The sequence below is a fragment of the Mustela nivalis genome, assembly GCF_964662115.1.
Source record: "Mustela nivalis genome assembly, chromosome: 19".
Classification (NCBI taxonomy): Eukaryota; Metazoa; Chordata; class Mammalia; order Carnivora; family Mustelidae; genus Mustela; species Mustela nivalis.
Genome location: NC_139038.1, coordinates 5,137,787 through 5,159,875, shown reverse-complemented (window position 1 = coordinate 5,159,875; position 22,089 = coordinate 5,137,787). Strand labels below are relative to the sequence as shown.

General features: G+C 49.6%; 1 protein-coding gene across 4 annotated transcripts in view; it reads right to left on the bottom strand.

The window, feature by feature from the left end:
• Positions 1-22,089, bottom strand: part of CYTH3 (cytohesin 3) — an 89,978-nt gene that overhangs the window by 16,515 nt on the left and 51,374 nt on the right. For all 4 annotated transcript variants that reach the window (XM_082712671.1, XM_082712672.1, XM_082712669.1 and 1 more), the window contains 3 exons: positions 9,447-9,529; positions 7,792-7,856; positions 7,201-7,267 (listed from right to left, as the gene is read on the bottom strand). In XM_082712671.1, the coding sequence (XP_082568797.1) occupies positions 7,201-7,267; positions 7,792-7,856; positions 9,447-9,529 (215 nt within the window). The remainder of the gene's footprint in view (positions 1-7,200; positions 7,268-7,791; positions 7,857-9,446; positions 9,530-22,089) is intronic.

Sequence of the window (22,089 nt, the reverse complement as noted above, 5' to 3'; positions counted from 1 at the left end):
CCGGAGAAGACTGTCCAGCCACCACCCTCTGTGCCCAGGACCTGGGCTCCCTCAAACCACAGGGTCCCTCCGAGAGTCCTTGTTATTTTTTTTCAAACACGTCAATGTCCACGGCAGCCTTTTTTAGAATTTCCCCAAACGGGAAAACAACCCAACAACATCTGACCAACAAAAGAGAGAAATCTATTCCAGCAGATTCCACACGAGGGAACACGACGCAGCAACGAGAGAGGATAAATGCACCAGAACATCGACGCGTCCGACGGCCGTGACACGGCGTGAAGGACTGCACGGAATGCGCCTCAATTCCACACTGCTCTACGCGGACAGCGTGGAACCTGTTCGCCAGGCGGAGACACCAGAAAGACACTCCTGACGCCGACACCGCATCTTGCTCTGGGTTACGCAAGGATTTTAATGTGTAAAAATTCATCAGGCTGTGCATTCAAAGTTTGCGCACCATATGCTGTTCTTCAAGAAGTTTACCCAAAAAATCAGTATGTCTGATGATCCTAAATTAACTCTCTATTTCTGGTGGGAGCGCATATGAGTCCGGGCCTCCCGGGGATCGTCTTGTTTGTGAGAGGACGTGCACACGCCGTAAGGAAGCGCTCCGACCCCAAGGACACGCCTGTCCAGCAAGGCCCCAGAAACAAGGCGCTGTGGGCACCCAGCTGCCAGGGTGAGCGAGGCAGGGCTCTGTGCGGGAGGGGAGCTCTGGGCAGGGGGCAGACGGTTACAGTCTCACCTAACATCCCTGGCCAAGAGGTCAGAGGCCAAAGCAGCCCCGATCTGCCTTTCTCGACTCTGAGTCCCAAGGACTCACAGACCGGCTGCAGGTGGAATCGGCAGACCCTGCTGTCCGCCCCTCCCCACCAAACTGCAAGGGACAGGAGAGAGAACATCCAAAGCAGCCCAAGGTCCTGCAGCCAAGGGCCGAGTGGAAGCAGGTGCTCCCCGGAGGATGGGTGCCTGGCTGACAATTGGGGTGATCTCCCCGGCCTGGTCCTCGGCTCATACTGGCCGGCCGGGGGCGGGGGGACGCCGAGCAGTGGAGAACCCCAGCAGCAGGCTGTCCCGTGGTGAGGTCCCCGTGCCTCCTCCCGCCTGCTGAGGGGACTCTGTTGTACACCATCGTGTACAGGGTGGGGGCTTTGACAGAGGCTTGCATCCATCCTGCCCTGTGCTCTTTCCAGCCTCCCAGCGGTCCCCAGAGTCCGGAGGCCCGGCAATTTCCACAGTCACAAGGTCCCAGGCACTCCAACAGCCTAGGCCCAGCCCGGAACTGAACGAGCCTGGGGATGAGGCTCCTCTGAGCTCCGGATGCTCACGACCTACTCTAAAATTCAAACACTCGGGAGCTCCCTGGGGAGGCTATGCAAGAGCCTGAGAAACCAGGATTTGAGAAGACCAAGTAGGCCCAGCCCAAGGTCAACTCTTCCATGCTTCAAGGTTACAGAAAGCAGCCAGAGGAGCCCCAAGTCGAGCTCCAGCTCCCTTTCCGACAGGTACCAGAAAACACGGCGGGGGGAGCCCAGGCCAGGGACCGGAAGAGAACACGGAGCCAGAAGCCAGAGCCAAAGAGAGCAGTTATGAAGGAGAACGGGACTGTGTGGGAAGGACAAAGAGGCAGAAGCAGAGGAGCACGCAGGAGCCGCTGATGTGCGTCCCCGTCCACGGGACGCGCGGGCTGCGAGCAGAACGGTGGGTCCACAGGCCGGGGAACCCAGGGATGGCCAGCGGCTGTGGCCGGCTGGGAGGGAGGCCCGGAGCACACTCCGCCAGAGCTTCCGGCCTCTGCTGTTTCAGGCCAATGAGTGTGGTCATCTACTACCGCAGCCCAGGGACCCGAGTGCGCTAGCTGAATGCTAATAAAACAAAGGAAATGTTCCAGGATCATTAGACAATGTTCATGTTTTTAAAATATCGCTTGGAGGGGGCGCCTGGGTGGCTCAGTCGGTTAAGCATCTGCCTTAGCTCAGGTCATGATCTCGGGCTCCTCGATCTGATCCTGCATCGGGCTCCCTGCTCGGCCGAGTCTGCTTCTCCTGCTCCCTCTGCCGCTCTCCCTGCATGTGCGCTCTCTCTCAAATAGACAAAGTCTTTAAAAATATATCATTTATAAAAGCAAACACAGAATCTACTGGAGGGGGCACCATTCAACCCATTACTCCCCGTATATCTTTTCCTACTTCCTTGTTCTCAAGCTCCGTGTCTGTTCCGTGAGTGTGTCTCAGTCAGAACACAAATGCATTTCACCGCTGCTTCCTCAACCTAACATGAAGGTGCTTTTAAAAAATAATAATAATAATAAATAAATAAAATAAAATAAAATAAAAAAATAAAAGGTAACTGAGCCCAGTCAAGTTGACGGCGATTACTGGTTTGTCGCCACTCCTTTTCCGAGCCTTCACATATACTAGGTATTTCTTATGTCTTTTTAGCCTTCTGTTGAATTAAGTTTTCTTTATGCAATTTTTCCTAGTAATTTAAAATCCTATCTTATCCCTATTTTTAGTGGTTGGTCTTGAAATTTTAATACTTAAGGGCGCCGGGGCGGCTCGGTCAGTTAAGCATCTGCCTTCGGCTCAGGTCAGGATCCCGGAGTCCTGGGACGGAGCCCTGCACTGGGCTCCACGTTCAGCGGGCAGCCTGCTTCTCTCTCTGCTTATTGATCCCCTGCTTGTGCTCACTTTCTCTCTGACAAATAAATAAGTCTTTAAAAAAATAAATAAAATTTTAATGTTTAAAGTTACACTCATCCAAGAACATCTACAAAACCTTACCCAACCTTTACCTGCTTCTCTCCTCCCTTGCTACTTACAAACAGCTGACCCTTGAACAACGCAGGGGGTATGGGGGTAGGGGTCCTCATATCCGCCCCTCATCGAAAGTCTGCATTTAACTTTTGACTCCCCAAAACCTAACTAATAGCCCACTACTGACCGGAAGCCTGACACATTACATGAGCAGTCAATTAACACATTTCATATTTCATATACTCTATTTTTATAATAGTATCACAATATTACAGTAACATTCTTACAACAGTCAGATGGAGAAAAGAAAATGTTAGTAAGAAAATTTAAGGAAGAGAAAATACATTTCCAGTAGTGTACTGTATGTACTGAAAAAAAAAAAAAATCCCACGGTTAAGTGGACTCTTCCAGCTCAAAGCCAGCGCTGCTCCAGGGTCAACTGTACTGAGGTAATCTGGGACTTTAATTTTTTTTAAAGATCTTATTTATTTATTTGAGAGAGAGAATGACAACACGAGAAGGGGCAGGGCCAGAGGGAGACGTTCCGCAGGGAGCCTGATGCAGGACTTGATCTTGGCACTTCAGGATCATGATGGGACCCGAAGGCAGATGCTTAACTGACTGAGCCACCCAGGTGCCTCTGGGACTTTAATTTTTAAAACATTCTTTCAACAATCAAGCTCTCCTTTAGACTTGACCGACATTCCAGTGGTTTAATCCCGCATCCTGGATTCCTGTCCTGTTTACAGACGCCCTGCTCCAAACACGATTTCTAGAGCTCAGGGAACCTGTCAGCAGCTCCCTTTGTGAGTCCTTGCACATCTGTAATGTCTTCACGTGCTTCCTCACACGGGTGACAGCTGTGATTCAGAATGCTGGCTTTTATTAATTTGTTTTTTTCCACATCTACACCAGCCTCTTCAGAACTCTAGGTTTTAAATCACATTTCTTTAGACCTTGGAAAAAAGTTTCCCTTTGTCTTTGATCCAGTGTTCCTGTTGTGATCCTGGTTTCTTCTTAGGTAATCTGGTCTTTCTTCCCTGGAAAGTCAGTGAATTTCTCTTTATCCATAAGTTTTCTGGTAATTTCTTGGATATTTCTATGGATCAGTGTCTGAAAATTTGATCCCAGCTGGCATTTGGTGAGCCCTTTGATTTTGAGGATTTTGTCTTCATCTAGCTCTGAAATACTCCAGGATTTCACCCTCCAATCTGTCTTCTATTTTCTCTTCCTGGGACTTTTGTTTGATGAACTCAGTGGCCAGACCTGCCTCCCGCCATTTCACGGCTCTCCGCAGAGCAACGGAGAACAGGAGAGGCTCGATCTGCCCTGCCCGTGTGCCCATGCCAGACCGGCGCGGTGGGTTTTCACAGGGAGCTGGCTCTTCGCTTCCACGCGTCTTTTCCACAACTCCCCTTCCCTGCACCGAGGATAAGCCTCCACCCCATCATCTCTGATGAGCTTTATAATATACAAAACACCCTACTTTCAATGATTCCTCCTGTGTTAGCTCTGTGGCATTTCATGTCTCTTTCACAGGGTCAAGCAGCTCATCCATTTGGTGATTCCTGGTTGGGTGATTACCTTTGTATTTCCGATTCTCTGGTAGCCCAACTGAACCCCGTCTGCTTCTGGAGCAGGTGATGCGGCCAGCTGGGGTGCTCAGAAGCTGGTTTCTGGGAGCGGGTGTTTCTCTTCCTCCCACCTGGGGGCACACACAGCTGCTCCGCACAAGCTCAGCCAAGGGTAAACAGTCTGGATGTCCCTTCTGCGGTCCCACGCCCCACACGTGCTGCCCGAGGGAGCGGAGCCCCTGACGTGGCTGTCCCTTCCAGAGTAAATCTTTCCTGAGTGTCCTATGGGCCACCATTCATCTTTTATCTTCCAGGGTTCCCTCAATTTCTAGTCGACTGGGTGAACTCCTGCTTGTTACAGATTCGTATGTTATATTTTTGAAGGCATTTCTAGGAAACTGGAAATGAAAGAGAGAGGCTGTAGGATGTTTCCAGCTTCCCTGAATCAACCTTTCCTCTTCCTCATTTACAACCCCAAGTGCTGCCTGTGGATCTCATGTACCTGCAGAAACAGAAGCTCCCATCCAGAAAGTCACCACTCTGTGACTTCAAATATTTCCTGCTGGCCTGAAAGTCTCTGATGCGAGCCCGTTTCGCACCGCACGTGAGAACGCCCCGTGCTGTTTTGGACTGAATGTGTCTCCCAAAGACCTCTATCTTGAAGCTCTAACCCCCAGGGTGACGGTGTTAGAAGTTGGGCCCTGGGAGGCAGTTAGGGTCAGACGGGTCCATCTGGGCGGGGCCGCAATCTCATGGAACCAGGGCCCTTTTAAAAAGAGACACCAGGGGGCGCTCTCCTGCCTCTTATCTGCGAGTTGGGGACTCTGAGGAGAGCGCGCTCCCCAGAACCCAGCCATGCTGGCAGCCTGAGCTCGGACTTCCAGCCTCCAGAACAATCGAAAAGGCAATGTCTAGTGCTTAAGCCACCAGTCTATGGTATTTTGTTAGAGCGGCCAAAGTGTCATCATCATCTAGAAGACAAGGGAATTCTCATTATTTTTCCCCAGCAAAGGGCCATGTGCAGGCTAAATTTGTAAGTAATCACCAACAAATTGTTGGGTAGAACCAATAATCAATATCTTAAAAACGTCTCAGGTGGAGGGGTATACAGGTAGAACGAAGCCCGCGGAGCAGCCGGCCACAGCCCAGGCAAGGCAGGTAACTCGGCTGCTGTGTGGCGAGATCCTGCAGGGCTGGACTCCTGGGGGTGCTGCCTAACCGGCCCCAGGGTCCCACAGGAGCCCAGCGAAGTGCGGTGGTCACAGGCCCGAGTCTGCGGCGGATTCCCCGCTCAGGACACTGGGCACATCTGAGAAGCTCTGTGCCTCATTTCCGCCACCTGCGCCCCACGCATGAACACGGAGCCCACCCAGCGAGGTCCGGTGTGCCGACTCCAGGCCTTCGTCAGCGGTTGCTGACACGTGGCAAGTTCTCAGGAAGCGTGACCCGGCCCTCCCAACCGCACTGCTTGGTGGACACCTGGTGAGCGCAGAACCAGAGGACAGGCTGGCGCCGGGTAGAGGGGGGCATCCCCGAAACACCAGTGTGTCTGCACGCTGCGTGGGGAGGCCGTGGACGTTCCCAAGGTGCTATCCCGCACTGCACCATATAACTGAAGGTCCGGCTTTCAAAACGTTATCCCCCCCACTCCCACCCCCCACCCCGCGAAGCGCCTCTTGAGACGCTGCCAGTGCCTATCCTATCTGCTGATTAAGCCAACTCTGTCGACTCAGCTCCTCCAGAAAGGAAAAACAACAACAACAAAACGCTTCTCACTCCAAATCTTGTCATTACCAAATTCACAGAATCCTTCTGGAGCATGCTGCATTCCAATCTGGGGCCGCGGATGCCCCTACACAGAGAGTCAGGAAGCGACAGGAAGCGCGCAGAGCTCGCAGAGCCCGGAGGACATCAGCTGAACAAAGCCCGGCCTCTGGCGCCATGAGGCCTAGGAGCAGCCACGCTGGCGAGCCATTTCTTTACATACCATTTGCAACCGCGCTCACGCCTGGAAATGCAAGTGTGCAGACCTCACACCTTGCACAGTGCAGTCCTTGCAATCGACATTTGCCGAACGAACAAACCTTAATTAGCACAGAGGCTCAATGCCAAAAATAAATAAGTAGAATGCCAAGGAAGGTGTGTGATGTGACTGCCACCTCAAGAGCATGGCGGAATGAAGTCAGCTGTGCAGGGACATGGTGCTCCTCTCCGGGACCACGAGCCCAGGTGGCTGGCCCAGCTCCACTCTTCTGTCTCAGAACCAAATGGTCCCGCGGCCAAGCCCAGCATTCCAGAAAGCATTTATAGGCTCTGCTGCGTCGTCTGCTTCAACCTCAAAGACACGCCCCTACGTGTTGCAGGTTTCATTATTTTCAGGCATTTTGCTAGCAAATCCAACTCAAGGGAAGACCTGGTGCCGGCTTCAATGGGAGAGCGCCCCGGCCCTTCACGCGCACATCTGCTCTCGAAAGTGAACAGAAGGAGCAAAGTCCCCAGACTTGGACCACTTAACCCCTGAGCAGACACGCAGGGTGCAGCCCTGTCCAATGGTCCCCAGAGCCGCACTGCAGCGGGGGGACACGCGGCTCAGCCTGGCCCCACCAAGGGCCTCCCCACGCCCGCTGCTGCCGGGGCCTGGCCTCACCTGGAGCCTCACACCCAAAGAATGGTCTTCGGGTCCAGGGACGAGGGCGACGGATGCCTGTGCTGCACCCCACTCGCCGACAGCCCCTACACAACACCAGTTTAACTCCCACTCTCAGTATCTACGAGGGGGCATGACCACCTCCGTCCAGAGTGAGAGCCCATCAAACCTGTGACGCACGCAACCTCTCGCAGGCCGGAACATTGGCAGGTCCACTTACCTTTTTGGGATCCATGTTGAATTTCTTCCTCCCCATAGCTATCTGCTTGTTCCTCTGGGTAGTTTTGCTACGCATTTCAAACAGTTAAGAAGTCGTTAGCGAATGAACATTTGCACTGAGCGCAGGAGGGCACGCAGCCTCCCCAGCCAGCCCCTCAAGGCAGAAGACCACCCGGGCTGCCCTGCCCCCACTGCCCCCCATCCCCGCCCCTCTAGCCCCCACTGCAGAGGTGGCACGCGTGGCTGCCAGGCTCTTCCCTACGCTTGATTCCTGCTTCAGAAAAAGCTCACAATGACAAAGAGCGATTTAAGGAGAGCACCGTCCCCTGCTGTACAGAGAGGCGCTTCTTCCCAGGCTAACTCGGAGGGGCCTGTGCTTCCAGGGAAGGGAGAAGAGACCCGCGGACCCCGGGGCAGCACCCGACTCCTCTGCAGAGAGCAGGAAGGGGTGAGGGGTGGAGAGCCGAGGCACCAGCAGCCCCCCAATGGCCGCCCCACTTCGCGATCCCGACCGTCCTGCCCCCGCTGAGGTCACCCGGCAGCGGAGGCGGGGAGAGGTTAGTAGCTCAACGGTGTGGCGCCGACTGTTTACCTCTCCTCCACTGAAGTCAGATTGTCAATCTCAGTCATCACTTCAGCGATTTCATATTTCAGCCTCTGCCAAAAAAGCAGACCGACATTTGGGGGGGGCTCTCTACTGACCGCCTCCGAGACTCAGACAAAGTTCAGTCTCCCAGACAGGAGCTTTCCCTGATGCCTCAGGTAGATGTCCCGGGGACAGAAACACCAGTACTTTCCATCCAGTCGGAGCGACCCCAACTCAGGAGAAAGCACAATTCTCATCCGTCCGCCTGTCACCAGAACAAGCTCAGACGGGTCACCGGGGCAGGTTCTAGACTGTGTGTAAAACACAACCGCAAAGGGAAGCAGGGAGCCCTCAGCTAGCTCACTGCGGCTGTTCAGTCCCTGCCCCCACCCCCACCTTCACAGCCATGGTCTCCCTCTCCTCTGGGGAAAGATCAGGGCCAAGGTGCTGAGACCAGTGTCAGGTCCCAAGCCACCAGTCTGTGCCCGAGACTGAGCACCATGGACAGAGCCCAGGAGGCCCTCAGCAGAATGCCCCGAACTCACTGGGGGCGCTTGGACCTACCAAGGACACCAGAAGGGACAGGCTCCCGTGTCCCCCCGTGTGGCTCCACCCCTCACTACCTGAAAGACCTTCGGCAACCCTCTTAACCCCTCTGGGCCTCAGTGTTCTCAACTCGAAGATGCCGTCACTAGGGCGACCTGGGCCTCCACAGGCGCTCTTCTTGCTAATGTCCAACTAGGACCATGAGCCTTAAAATACATCCTTACTCTTCGAGCAAAACGCCCATTCTGGGGAACAGTGATTTTTACATGAATGAAGGGTAACCTTACAAGAAAAAGTCCCACAAATTACCTTTCAAACACAAGGAAATGTGTACTTGGGACACTTATTTGGTTTGCCAAGGAAGCAGAGACCTCAGATGCGGGCTGAGGAGGGACGAGGCTTGCTCCAGCAGCACGTGGCTGCGGGGCCGCACTCGCTCTGGCCTGATGACGCTGAGGGCCCTTCCCGAGGGGGAGCCACACACCCGACTCACGTGCCCACAGAAGCCCCACGTGCAAGCAGGCCTAGTCTCTTGAGTCCCTCCCGCCACGGTCGCAGACACTGCGACCCTCAGGGGTGGTGTGGTGCCGCTGCTTCTCTGGGGAGGTCCTGCCACCACGGGCTCTGAGGACACAGACACTGGCAAGCCTGGTGTTGGCCCACGTCCCATCATCCTGCTCCCACCAGCCCGTGGGTGCGCGGGGGCCCAACCAGACCCCGAGACAAGTCTGTAAGTTCATTCAGAGCCTATCCGTGCACCAGAAGTGCGACGGCGGGCTCTAGTGCCTGGGATTTTTGGCACACGAATGGGGACTTATTCAACCTGAGAGAACACATGTCTGGGGACTGCAGACGTTGTCTATACGTGCCCTTTGTGACCCTGGAGTCACGCGTCGCTTACCACAGACTCCAGCTCCGTGGCCTCTCGACGTGCACCTGAGGCCACCCTGCCCGGCGAGGCCCATCTGCTTTACCAACGTGGGGAACCCTCTTGGCTCCCTTCATGCGTTAGCGCACAGACATAGGAGATGCCTAGTCTTCTCCTTTTCATGAAGCTACCTGATTATTTTACCTAAAACCTAAAACTAGGGGGAGTTTTCGGTTTGTTTGTTTACCTCAATGTCATCAATAAGTTCCTTTTTTCTTCGACGAATGTCTAAGAGTTCCTCTCTCTCTTCTAAGGAGAGGTCTTCGGGCACTGGAAAAAAAAAAAGAAAATCAAAATCAAACAGTTAGACTAGTACCGGTCTGGAGCTCAGGTTGGCAACAGCGAGTGAGGATGGGGACGGGCGTACCCCAGGGCAGCAGGTCCGGAGCCATGGAGCCCCACAGGAGCCCCAGCACGTAGACCCCGTGTAACAGGCTCATAGCAGCCTTGTTTGTACCCAAGTATGAACCAACCACCCAAATATCCACAAATGATAAATAAATTGCGGGATACTTCTAAAACAGAATCCCACGCAGTAACAAAAAATGGATGAACTCCGTCTACCCACACAGGCGAGCCTCCCCGAACAGGGACGGGTAACGCAGAGCTGACAGCACGGCTCACACAGACAGGCTGACACGTGCTGCGCGACATGCGTCCATTATCCTTAGGCACAAACTGAAGCCAAATCCCCGTTTATCATCACACATGCTTCCGACCAGCTTCAAGTGGAACAAAGGCTTAAAACCAAAGGCAACACCACAATTTTTTAGACTAGGGGAGAACGTGTATCCAGCTTCGGAGTGAGAAAGGATTTCTTAAATAATATAGAAAAAATGTAAATCCCAAATGAACATATCAATAAACTCACCATTAAAACTAAAACCCTTTGGTCACCAAAATTCCACACCATGAAGTAGAGAGCTAAGCCAAACACCATCAAAGGGTTGGTATCCAGAACATAGAACTCTGACAAAAAAGGGGCAGAGAATTTAAAACCAAGAGTAGTAAATGGGCAAAAGCCTTGAACAGCCACAAAATTGAAAAGGGATCCACGGACGCGTGAAAAGAGATCAGCTCTCTTAACCCTCGGGGAAATGCAAATTCAAATCTCAGGGAGAGACCTCTATTAAGAGCTCTCCTGTGGCGGCAGAGCTCCCTGGAACCACAGGAAGGAAATTTCTTAAAACTCAAAAACCCTAAAGACAAAGATAATGGGGAAAACGAAACAACATGTTTTGAGGCTAGTGACCAGCAGTGACTTGCTTAACCCAAGTGAGCAAGAAGAATCTGAAGCCAGAGGTGGAGTCGGAGGCCACCAAGGCATCACGTGACTCCTCAAGTGTCCAAGAGCTTGGGGACTGGAGCCAGCAGGTCAGGCTGGGGCGGACCGAGAAGACGAGTGAGCTGCGGAGAGGACCGGACGGGGCCGTGTGAGAGCTGCGGGACCCCTTCATCTCCTGCAGCTCCGACTGCTCATCTCCGAGTCAGTCAGGAGGCCCAGGGCTCACCCCACACCAGAGAGCGCACCATGCCAACGAGCAGGGACGCGAGCAGGGATGACGCCCCCGTCCCCACCACCACCTGTCCCCTCCCCACGGGATCCCCGATACTGGCAACCGCCCTCACCAACCTGCACCATCCTGGGCTGGAGGCAGGAGGCTGTTCTCTGCAGAATCAGACCAGCTTTAGATGCAAAGAGACTTGGTTTGGGGGGATGGTCCACCAGCACCCAGCACCCCTATATCACCCCACAGAGAAACCGGCCAACAAGGACTCCTGACGGACTCAGAGCTCCCAGTAACCTCCAGCCCCGCACTCTCCTGGGCTCAGCCTCCAACATGCAGGACAAATACCAGAACAGACACACAGAGGTCACGGTGGTTACACCTTGGGGAGCAAGACACGTGGGAAGCCAGGGTGACACTCATCTCCCCTGATGGTGGCCCTGCGGAGCCACGGACTGATGCGTACATGACTGAGAAATGTAAGAACCTGAAAAAACACACACCATGTCCCAATCACCCATCAGCGGGGGTGGGGAGAGATAGGGGGAGGGAGAGGGAGACAGGAGAAGTCTGCTCAGAGTGGAAACTGGCATCACCACTTTGGAAAACCATTTGGTGCTGTCTGTCCCTACCGAAGACCGCCCATGCGATGGGCCAGTGCTCATCTTACCCCTGGGGGTGTATATACTACATGCTCGGTGGCTGCAACAGGAGATGCTTACGGTAATGTCGAAGAAGCACTCTCTGTAGAAGAAGAGAGAAGATGGAAAGATACGCTGTTCGTTCAGGCGAGAGACTCCTGAACCTTGGTAAAAACACATCACACACAAGCACAAAGAAATCATCTCAAGAAAATAATATGGAGATGAACGCTATCAATTTCAGAAACAAAAAAAAAATTAAACTATGTTGTTTGGGAATACAAATATATACACAGTGACGCACTAAAGACAATCGCTGGAAAAATAAATACGGAATTCAAAGCGGTCTGACTTCTTAGGAGGTGAGAAAGGGACACACGGGACACTTCGAAAGGAGCAGTATATGCTCCAAAGGAACGCTCTTTTGAGAACAAATACTCATCTTGCTCTCAAATAAAAATTTAATTTCTAAATCTTTAATGAAAACATTTTATAAAAAGCAGCCAGGCAAAGCTCCGGGCCCTTGAGTGACCGTCCAGACTCCATTCTTCCACAGAGTAGTTACGACAACCCTGAGAATTAAAGAAGAGAAAGATCTTTATCTTTTTTTTTTTTTAAGATTTTATTTATTTATTTGACAGAGAGGGACACAGCGAGAGAGGGAATATAAGGAGGGGAAGTGGGAGAGGGAGAAGCAGGCTTCCCACCAGGCAGGGAGTCAGAACCCTGGGATCAGGACCTGAGCCTAAGGCAGAGGCTTAACCCACTGAGCCACCCAGGCCCCAGGGAAAGATCTTGTCTTATGCAGGATGAGACCAAGTGTATTAGTCATTAAAACCAATGGTCAAGGGCAAAGAAGCAAAACCGCTGGCCAGATCCCCTTCCTTCAAGAAGCCACAAAGAGTTCTTATTTTCAGTTTTCTTCTGCTCAGCCCTCCACGCAGGGAGAGGAACATAAGACTGCAAGGCGAGGGCAGTCACACCATCCTCAACAGACATTTTCCTTTCTTTTCAGAGTCCACCGCCGGCCCCGAGGTTGAGGAGGGCTGGCTGAGAGCACACCGGGGTGATTTGACACTAGACCCTCAAGCTTGTACCCACACCCTTCAACTCTCCACTGACGTGCACCTTCTCCTGTCCCGGGAAGGCCCCAAGGGGTTAAATAGATCAAGTACTGCCCATCTACTCTACCAGCACTTCCGACCAGATTTTGCTGGTCTACAAGAAAGAAACGATTTGTAAGGTGGGATGAGATGTAGAATAAGGTTCTTATTCTCAAGCTTCACGCTGTTCCGCTTAAGGGTTGTAAGGATACTATGTACTTTAAATACTTCCGCAAAAAAAAAAAAAAAAAAAAAAATTTTTGAGCAAATGACAACAATCGTTAAGCCTGTATGACAGACTGACGGTATCCATCGTCCATTTCATCTTCTAAGGGTTTGAGGTCCTTCACAGCAGAGAGTAAAAAAGAAAGTTCTGGTATTCACTGGCCAGGAGCATCTCTTACGGTCCCTGGCTACTGGGGCATTCGGCTGAAGTATGAACAGGAAAGCGTGGGACACTCCCTCGTGCATTACCAAGAATCAAGAAGTAAGAGGAACAGAAATACGTGATAAAATACTAGACCGATCTCTGCCCAGATCCTGTCACTTAACTACCTCACTATCCTACACGCCTTCTCCTGACACCCAAGATGTGCAGTGAAAACCGACATTCAGCTCCGGCTCCGGCTGTTGGGGGGGGGAGTTCCAGCAGCATCTCTCTGCATCCAAAATAACTCCGCAGCCGCAGAATCTGCTGACACGCAGGTGCTCGCCCGCCCCGGGGCGGTGCGCAGAGCAGGCGTCCTTGGTTATCGCAGCACCCGGGGCGGCAGAAGAGTTTGCATCCGCTGCCTGACGTCACCATCATTTTGTCCTGCTGACACCGTTAGGTAGGATCAAACAGAAAAGTCTCACGGTTGATTTTTTTTTTCCCCTTCCTCAAAAAGCTGGTCCTATTGAATTGAAAACCTAATCCGTGGATAGACACACACACACACACACACACACACGGACATATGATAAAAATTTCCCTTCCAGCCTCAATAAAACCCGTGTCTTAAAAAAAATAAAAATAAAAAATAAGCAAATTATGCGTTAGGCGGAGGGTTCTGGGATTGAGTCCTGCACTGGGTTCCCTGGTCAGGGGGGAGACTGCTTCTCCCTCTCCCTCTGCCTGCTGCTCCCCCCGTTGGTTCTCTCTCTCTCTCTCTGACAAATAAATAGTCTTAAAAAAAAAAAAAAGGCAAATTGGAGGACCTGGGTGGCTCAGTCGTTAGGTGTCTATCTTCAGCTCAGGTCATGATCCCACTACCCTGGGATCGAGCCCCACATTGGGCGCTCTGCTACTGGGAAAGCCTGCCTCTCCCTCTCCTACTCCCCCTGCTTGCGTTCCCTCTCTTGCTGTGTCTCTGTCAAATAAATAAAATTTTTTCAAAAAGGCAAATTAACTGGAAATTACTGGCAAATTTCAGTGAAGTCACTTTACCGTTGAACGCGCCTATCGTGTGCTTCCAAATAGAATCCCGACTTCCCAGAGACAGAGCAAGGCCCTTCACCACCTGGGCCTCAGTTCCCCGCCCGCAGAATGCCGGGGAGGCTGGAAGGACTCCAGGACTGGATCATCACTGCAAGCTCCAAAGCAGAATGAGTCTTTTAACCACGGAGGAGCAGGTGTGGTTTCAGCAAATGTAAGTATTTTCACAAAGGAAAGGCTATGGGAAAAGAAGGCAAAAATTCCCCATCTTAGTACAAAAATGCTCCAGTGACGTTTCCTTGGGAGCATCAGGGGCAGATTCAGGGAATTCGGGCTAGGTTCTGGCCTTTCTCCTGCTCTAGTCTACACAGACGGAGATCAGCAAAACCACAGGTGGTGGGATGTTATGTTCTGGCTTCAGGACTGTCTGAACTTAACTGAAGTAGGAAAGTGAGATCCGCTTCCAGCCAAGATGGGGTTAACAGGGACTAGATTTACCTCCTGCCTAGAATGGCTCTGCAAAGAACCCAGACCCAATTCTACACCCAGCAAAATATCTTTCAGAAATGACGGGGAGGAGTCCCTGGGTGGCTCCATCAGTTAAGTATCTGGCTCTTGATTTCAGCTCCAGTGATGATCTCATGGCTGTGAGATCAAGCCCCGATTGGACTCTGCTCTGGGAATGAAGCCTGCTTAAGAGTCTCTCTCTGGGACATCGGGGTGGGCCAGTTAGGCAGCCGGCTCCGCTCTCAACTTCAGCTTGGGTCATGATCTCAGGATTCTGGGATTGAGCCCGATGTCAGGCTCCACACTCAATGGGGAGTCTGCTTAAGATTCTTTCTCTCCCTCTGACCCCTTCCCCCACTCATGCTCTCTCTCTAAAAATAAGAAATTTTTTCCCAAAGATTTTATTTATTTATTTGACAGACAGAGATCACAATAGGCAGAGGCAGGCAGAGAGGGAGGAAGGGAAGCAGGCTCCCCGCCGAGCAGAGAGCCCGATGCAGGGCTCGATCCCAGGACCCTGAGATCATGACCTGGGCTGAAGGCAGAGGCTTAACCCACTGAGCCACCCAGGTGCCTTAAAATAAGTAAATTTTTTAAAAAAGATTCTCTAGGGGCGCCTGGGTGGCTCAGCGGGTTAAGCCGCTGCCTTCGGCTCAGGTCATGATCCCAGGGTCCTGGGATCGAGCCCCGCATCGGGCTCTCCGCTCAGCCGCAAGCCTGCTTCCTCCTCTCTCTCTTCTCTGCCTGCCTCTCTGCCTGCTTGTGATCTCTCTCTGTCAAATAAATAAATAAAATCTTAAAAAAAAAAAAAAAAAAAGATTCTCTATCTCCCTCTCCCTCTGCCCTTCCTGCTTCTCTCACTATTAAAAAAAAGGTTGGGGGGGGAGAACAAACACATTTTCAGACATAAAAAACTTGAAAGAATTCAAGAAATGTGAAAGTCCTTCAGGCAGGAGAAGAAAAAAAAACTACAGCAGATGAAAATCTGTATCTCCATAAAAGAACAGAGTACTATTAATGGTAACTATGTGAGTAAACACTGTTCCCTCATGATGTGAGTGAGTCTCTTTAAAAGATTTATTGTTACTGTTAAAAGCAAAAATAATGACAAATGTGTTAGGTTAATTTCTCCCTGGGAGGGGAAAAATCAAAGTACAGTGATTTAAGGTCCTCATCATAGATGTAAAGTGGCATAATATCATTTCAGGGTAGACTGATAAATTAAAGCTATATGATATCTTACAACCATCACTATTTAAAAACTATGAAAATAATCCACTGAAATAGAGTAAGCAGTATTACATCAAGAAATTCAGAATCATTACTTTACCAAATTCAATAACATCAAAGACCTCATCGAGTGTAAGATGAATCCTCCATTTCAGAGATGTTAAAATGTGGAAAATTAACAAATCAGAATCAATGAAAAATGGAAGATTCTCACACTAATATGGAAGATTATCACATTAAAATATAAGCAGATGGTATTCTAAAATTAAGTATTTTCTAATTTTCAAATTAGAAATAATAATCTACTTATCTAACATTCCAATCTACTAAGAAGCCACAATTTGGTTTACTACTGTAACTATCTAAGGACTCTTTTTTAAAAAAATTTTATGGGCGCCTGGATGGCTCAGTTGGTTGGACGACTGCCTTCAGCTCAGGTCATGATCCTGGAGTCCCCGGATCGAGTCCCACACTGGGCTCCCAGCTCCGTGGGGCGTCTGCTTCTCTCTCTGACCTTCTCCTCATTCATGCTCTCTCTCACTGTCTCTCTCTCAAATAAATAAATAAAATCTTTTTAAAAAATTATTTATTTATTTATTTCACAGACAGAGATCACAAGTAGGCAGAGAGGCAGGCAGAGAGAGAGGAAGGGAAGCAGAGAGCCTGATGCAGGGCTCAATACCAGGACCCTAAGACCATGACCTGAGCTGAAAGCAGAGGCTTAACCTACTGAGCCACCCTGGTGCCCCATATCTAAGGACTCTTGCAAACCTGATACACACACACTCTCTCTCTCTCTCTCTCTCTCTCTCTCTCTTCCTTAAAGTGCATCAGTGGCTCTCCAACTTCTTCCAGGCAACAAGAACGGTCCCCAAGTATGAACCACAGGCAGAAACCCTCATTATGTTTTAGTCACAATATGTCCAATGTGGTATCTAATAAATTACCCATTGCACCAAAGTTTGATAAAAAGTTGATAAAATAGAATTCAAATAATCACAGGCAGCTAACTCACAACCCCCCATTTTTGGCTACCCAGGCCTCACTGAAAGTGATGTCACTTACCCTTAAATTTTACTGTGATTACTAATCAATACTAACTATTTTTTTTTCCTCATTTGGGTTTTTCGTTGTTTTGGTTTTGCTTTTGTGTTTTAGAGTTTCGGTCCGCTCAGAGATGGACCAGCTCCACGGAGCACACAGGACACGGGCAGAGCCTGGGCTTGGCAACTGGTCCTGCTGACTCATTCCACAGGAATTCTGTACAAGCTGTGGTTTAACCCACATAGAAATAATACCTACCTTGTAACACTAAAAGAACAGGTTAAATTAGCTTGAGTTTCTAGCTACTACTGAAGTGTTGAGATCATACAAAGAAAAGAAACGAAGACTGTGGGCTCCCAGCTGAAAATGCCACCACAGGCAGGGACCGACTAGAGATGCCCGTCAACCACCGGCCAACTCGCAGAATAGGGGCACAAAACAGACCAGTGTTCGTTTTAAGCCATTTACTTTGGAAAACTTTGTTATATTATGCAGTAATAAATAACTGATATATTTACAACATACATAAATGGAAAAAAGGACCAAGTTTCAAAACACAGACTCAGAAAAACCCAACTATATGTTCTCTACAAGAGGCACACGCAGAACAGAATCTGTAATGACTGAAGGTTTGAGGGCAGCCAGACGAACCCTAACCAAAGTTAAGTTGCTTCCACTACAGTAACATACGAAATCGAAGACAGTCACTAGATACTGTGGTTCATTTAATTACATGACTAACAAGACTGAATTTGTTTGCCACTAACAAAATAGGCTCAAAATACATAAAGCAGATACTGACATATATGTAAAAATTACATTTTTCCCAAAAAATAAAAAAAGGAAATATACAGATTTGACTAACACAATTCACAGGCTTGCACTAATGGACATAATGTATTTCAACAATTTTAAGGTGCACTTTTTTTTCATATTTTAACATCTTTGAAATCAGCTATGACATATATAGGTCACCGCCTTCTTATCTGTGAATATGCTTCTTATTGCTATAAGCATAATTGAACTTGACGTTTCTGTCACACATACAATTTAAGAGCCATCTGATGAAAGGTTATTGCTTCAAACCTTTCATTGATACCTTCTGGTAGAATCACCAAAGTCATAGCATAAAAACTTCCAGAATTTGAAAAATCCTAAAGACGACAAAGAAGCCCTCTTCTCAGAATGCTGCGTCACCCATGCCTTCAGTGGGACAGGGCACAAGGCTTTGCAGAAAATCACAAACACTCTCCATAGAGTAAGTCTGAAGAATGGGACTCTGTGAAGAAGTTTTGGAAATACCCTGACCAACTTTTTTGGTCATATCTTAATTTTTATACGAATGCACAATGGAAAAGTTTATTATTAAAAAGTTGAAATAAGTTTAAAGCACTCCATCAGTATAAATGAAAAATTCTAAGTGATAAGAAATCATGAAGTCTGGTTCAATTGGCAGCTTTTTTATTCTTAGTGGTACAGAAAATAATGATGCCCCTTACAAGTGATGGAGACGGAGATCCAATCAGATCCCCGTACCTGACGGCGGGGGACACACACACACATTTTTCGAGGGCACGTGGCACATTCAAGCCCAGTGACTGCGCACTGCGTCAGAACAAGTCAGTACACCTCCCAGCACTGGTAGGGTGGATCCAACCTCTGCAGGTGCCTTTCTCTGAAAATTGGACATTACATTCCCAGACTCCTTTACATTTAGGCTGCTAAGGATGAATGGGGCTGAACCCAGATTCTCAGGAGCTCCTCCTCCCACCTTATTCCTGGCTGGTCAGCAAGGATGTGAACACGGAGGGTTTTTTGGAACAGCATTCTCATGCTTGGGCTCCAGCACCCTAGGAACTGCGAAGGCTGCACTGCAGGAGCAGCGGCTTCCTGATTCAGCCTCTGGGGGACCATCACAGCTGGGGACATACCCAGAACCAGTGGTTCCAGGGGTCGCCAGGGAGGCATTCCTTTGGTGACTGCATTCTGGAGACCAAGGCCAGACCCAGGCCAGAGCCCAGGGCTACTGGCTACCCAGTTCTCTGGATTACGCTCTCCCCTCCTGCTCCAAATACTTGGCGTGCTTTAGGCTCCCTGCACGGAACTCTTACTGGAAAAAACTGGTATCGTGAAGAGTACATTCTCTGACCACAGAATAATTCCGATAGAAAGAGTAATCAGTGACCAGGAAAAAATTTTTTTTTTGTTTGGAGAACAAACATTCTAAAGAATGCACCATTCTTAGAAGCACCATTCTAAAGAATGCATTGATCCAAGAAGATATAAAGTGACAAAATTCTGAGGTGAGAATAATGAAGAAAATACCAATGCCTGTGTGTTAGGAAATCCTGGAGTCACAACTGAAAATGCTTATTTTAGAAAAAAAGCTGAAAATAAGCTAAGCATTCACCCCCAGAGATTGGAAAAAATCACAAGTGTTTAAACCCAAAGGAGAAAATAATACAGAGAAGAAACTCATTCAAAATATGCCTTGAAGCCACTTCAGCAACTCTTCAAAAATAACAACAACAACAAAACAAAAAACCATGAAGTCCGCACACAACCCTCCAGCCCCTCTCCTGGGTTTTTACCAAGAGCACCGGGGCGCAGGTGCAGAGTAGAATGTGGATGTCACAGCAGCACTGGGCACAACAGCCACAGAGCAGCAACAACTCAGATGTCCATCTCGAGATGAATGGACCAACCCAGTGTGGACCACCGACACACGGAGTAGTATTCAGCCACAAAAAGGAACGAAGCATGGGTCCATGCCTGAAAACATTACGCCGAGTAAAAGCAGCCAGCCACAAGCGACTCTACTTCGTAGGACTCCACTGATGTGTCCAGAACAGGCCAAGGACAGACAAATCCATCTGCAGTCACAGAAATCAGGAGAACGGTTACTCTGGAAAGCGGAGGAAGGTACTGATTGGGAAAGGGCACAGAAGAGCCTTGTGTATCACTGCAAACGTTCTAGATTTTGATCCGGGTGGCAGTTCCACAAGTGTCTGCACACATGTACGTGTAAAACACCTGGACTTCTATGCACACTTAACATGGGAGCACTGTATTTACTGCCCCTGGAAATCTACTTATGGATAAGTAATCCCTTTAAAAAATTTTTTTAAATTTTATTTATTTCAAAGAGAGTGTGTGTGGACGAGAGCAGGGGGAGAAGCAGAGGGAGAGGAAAGAACGCGTCTCAAGCAGACTCCCCACGGAACATGGAGCTCAACGTGTTTATGTGGGGCTCCATCCCTGGACCCTGAGATCACGACCTGATGAAATCAACAGTCAGACACTTAACCAACTGAGCCACTCAGGAGCCCCAAGTAGTCCCTTTTACTCCTCAATAAAGAGAAGGAAGAATACATTTCCTGCAAAGGACACAAAAGCGACATTCTAGGAAGCTGCCACCGGCTCCCTGAACTGATGCGCGTGCACCTAGGATGACCTGAGGACAATGCGGCCTGAGGGACACACAGGTCCCAGATGGGCTCACTGCCATGCCTGCCACATGTCCTGCGGCTGTACTTCCCAGGTCCCCTGGCCACCTTGGATCTGCACATCCATCACTGGACAAGGCAGGGCACGATGTCTACACAATACAAAGGTAACAGATAAAATCAGCCACATGCTGAGACCAGGGCGCTCCAGGCAAGTTCCTAAGGCGAACTGCTTTGTCTTGCATCACATGGGTCAGCCCCCGCCTCCACCGATGCCTCTGTCCTCATAGAGAAACCCCCTCTGACGACCACTACGCCAACCACAGCTGTCACTGTTTGCTGACCCCCAAGGACGGACGGCTGTGGTTAGGGACAGTTCATTCCCCGACCCAACCCAGTAAGACCACACAGAAGAGTGGGTGACTTGGCCAGCTCTCGGGGTTCCTTATCTGAAACCAGGGACTCTGGCTCGTTCTCCAGCGCAGTTCCCCACACATGGTCTGCTGGCCTCGCCCATCAGCAGCTCCTGGAGGGGTCTAAGTTAGGGTTCCGATCACATGCCTATCGGATCAGAACCTCTGGGTATGAGGCCTAGGGCTCCCCATTTTTTTTTTTTTTAAGATTTTATTTATTTATTTGACAGACAGAGATCACAAGTAGGCAGAGAGGCAGGCAGAGAAAGAGAGATGGAGGGAAGCAGGCTCCCTGCTGAGCAGAGAGCCTGATGTGGGGCTCAATCCCAGGACCCTGAGATCATGACCTGAGCTGAAGGCAGCGGCTTAACCCACTGAGCCACCCAGGCGCCCCGGGCTCCCCATTTTTAACAAGCTTCCTGAACAATTCTGTTGGACGCTGGAATTTGAGAAGCCCTGCTACAAAGATGGCTACAGACATGTCAGGTCACGAACACAACACAGTATACAGAGGCAACCTCACAGAGTCCTCAGGAGCCTGACTACCCGTCTCAAAGCTGGTCCCTGTCTCCACCAGCTGTGACCACGACAGACAACTCACCTAGCCTCTCTGTGCTTCAGTTTCCTGTCTATAAATAGGATAATATTTATCACTATGTAAAAAAGCTAATCAAAATAAAATTCTCTTCTTGAATGTCATATGAAATTTGTAAATAAATACTGACTCTTAAACAAGTATTTAGAGATCTTAAAACATATACATTTTTACCTCGATCATGAAATATTAATAATGAACAATGAGATTTTCTCTCCTAACTGAATGATAGTGCAAAATACACATTGGGACATCAAGCCTGTTTAATTGTTGTTGTTGTTTCCCCAGAGCCAGAAGGTGCAGTGCAGGGTAGAAGGTCGGGGGGGGGGGGGGACAGCTTCACAAAGAGGCACGAATAAAAATCGCATGAGGACAGCTTGGTAGTTCTGCAGAGCTAAACACAGTCTCATAACACAACCCTGCCATTGCAATCCCAGGGATTCTCCCAAACCCTGCACACCGTGTTCACAGCAGTTTTATTCACAGCTGCCAAAACCGAGACGCAAACACGAGGTCCTTCAGCAGGTGACGAGGTAAGCTGTGGTACAACAGACAGGAGAATACTACTCGGCACTAAAGAGAGTATCGAGCCAAGAAAAGACGCGGAGGAGTCTGAATGCATGTTAGTACGTGAAAGAAGCCAGTCTGGAAAGGCTGCATCACCTACAATTCCAACTACATGATGTTCTAGGAAAGGCAATGGAGCCCAGAAAAGGAGCAATGGTGGCTAGGGAGACAAGGGAAGGGACGAACAGGCGAGCACAGGGATTTCAGGGTGGTGACTGTATCATGTATAACACCGTCACGGTGCATACATGTCATTATGCAAAACCCACAGAACTACACAGGACGAAGAGTAGAGCCCTACTGTAAACTATGGGCTTTAGGTAATAAGCATGTTCAATACTGGCTCATGGCTCATCAGTCAT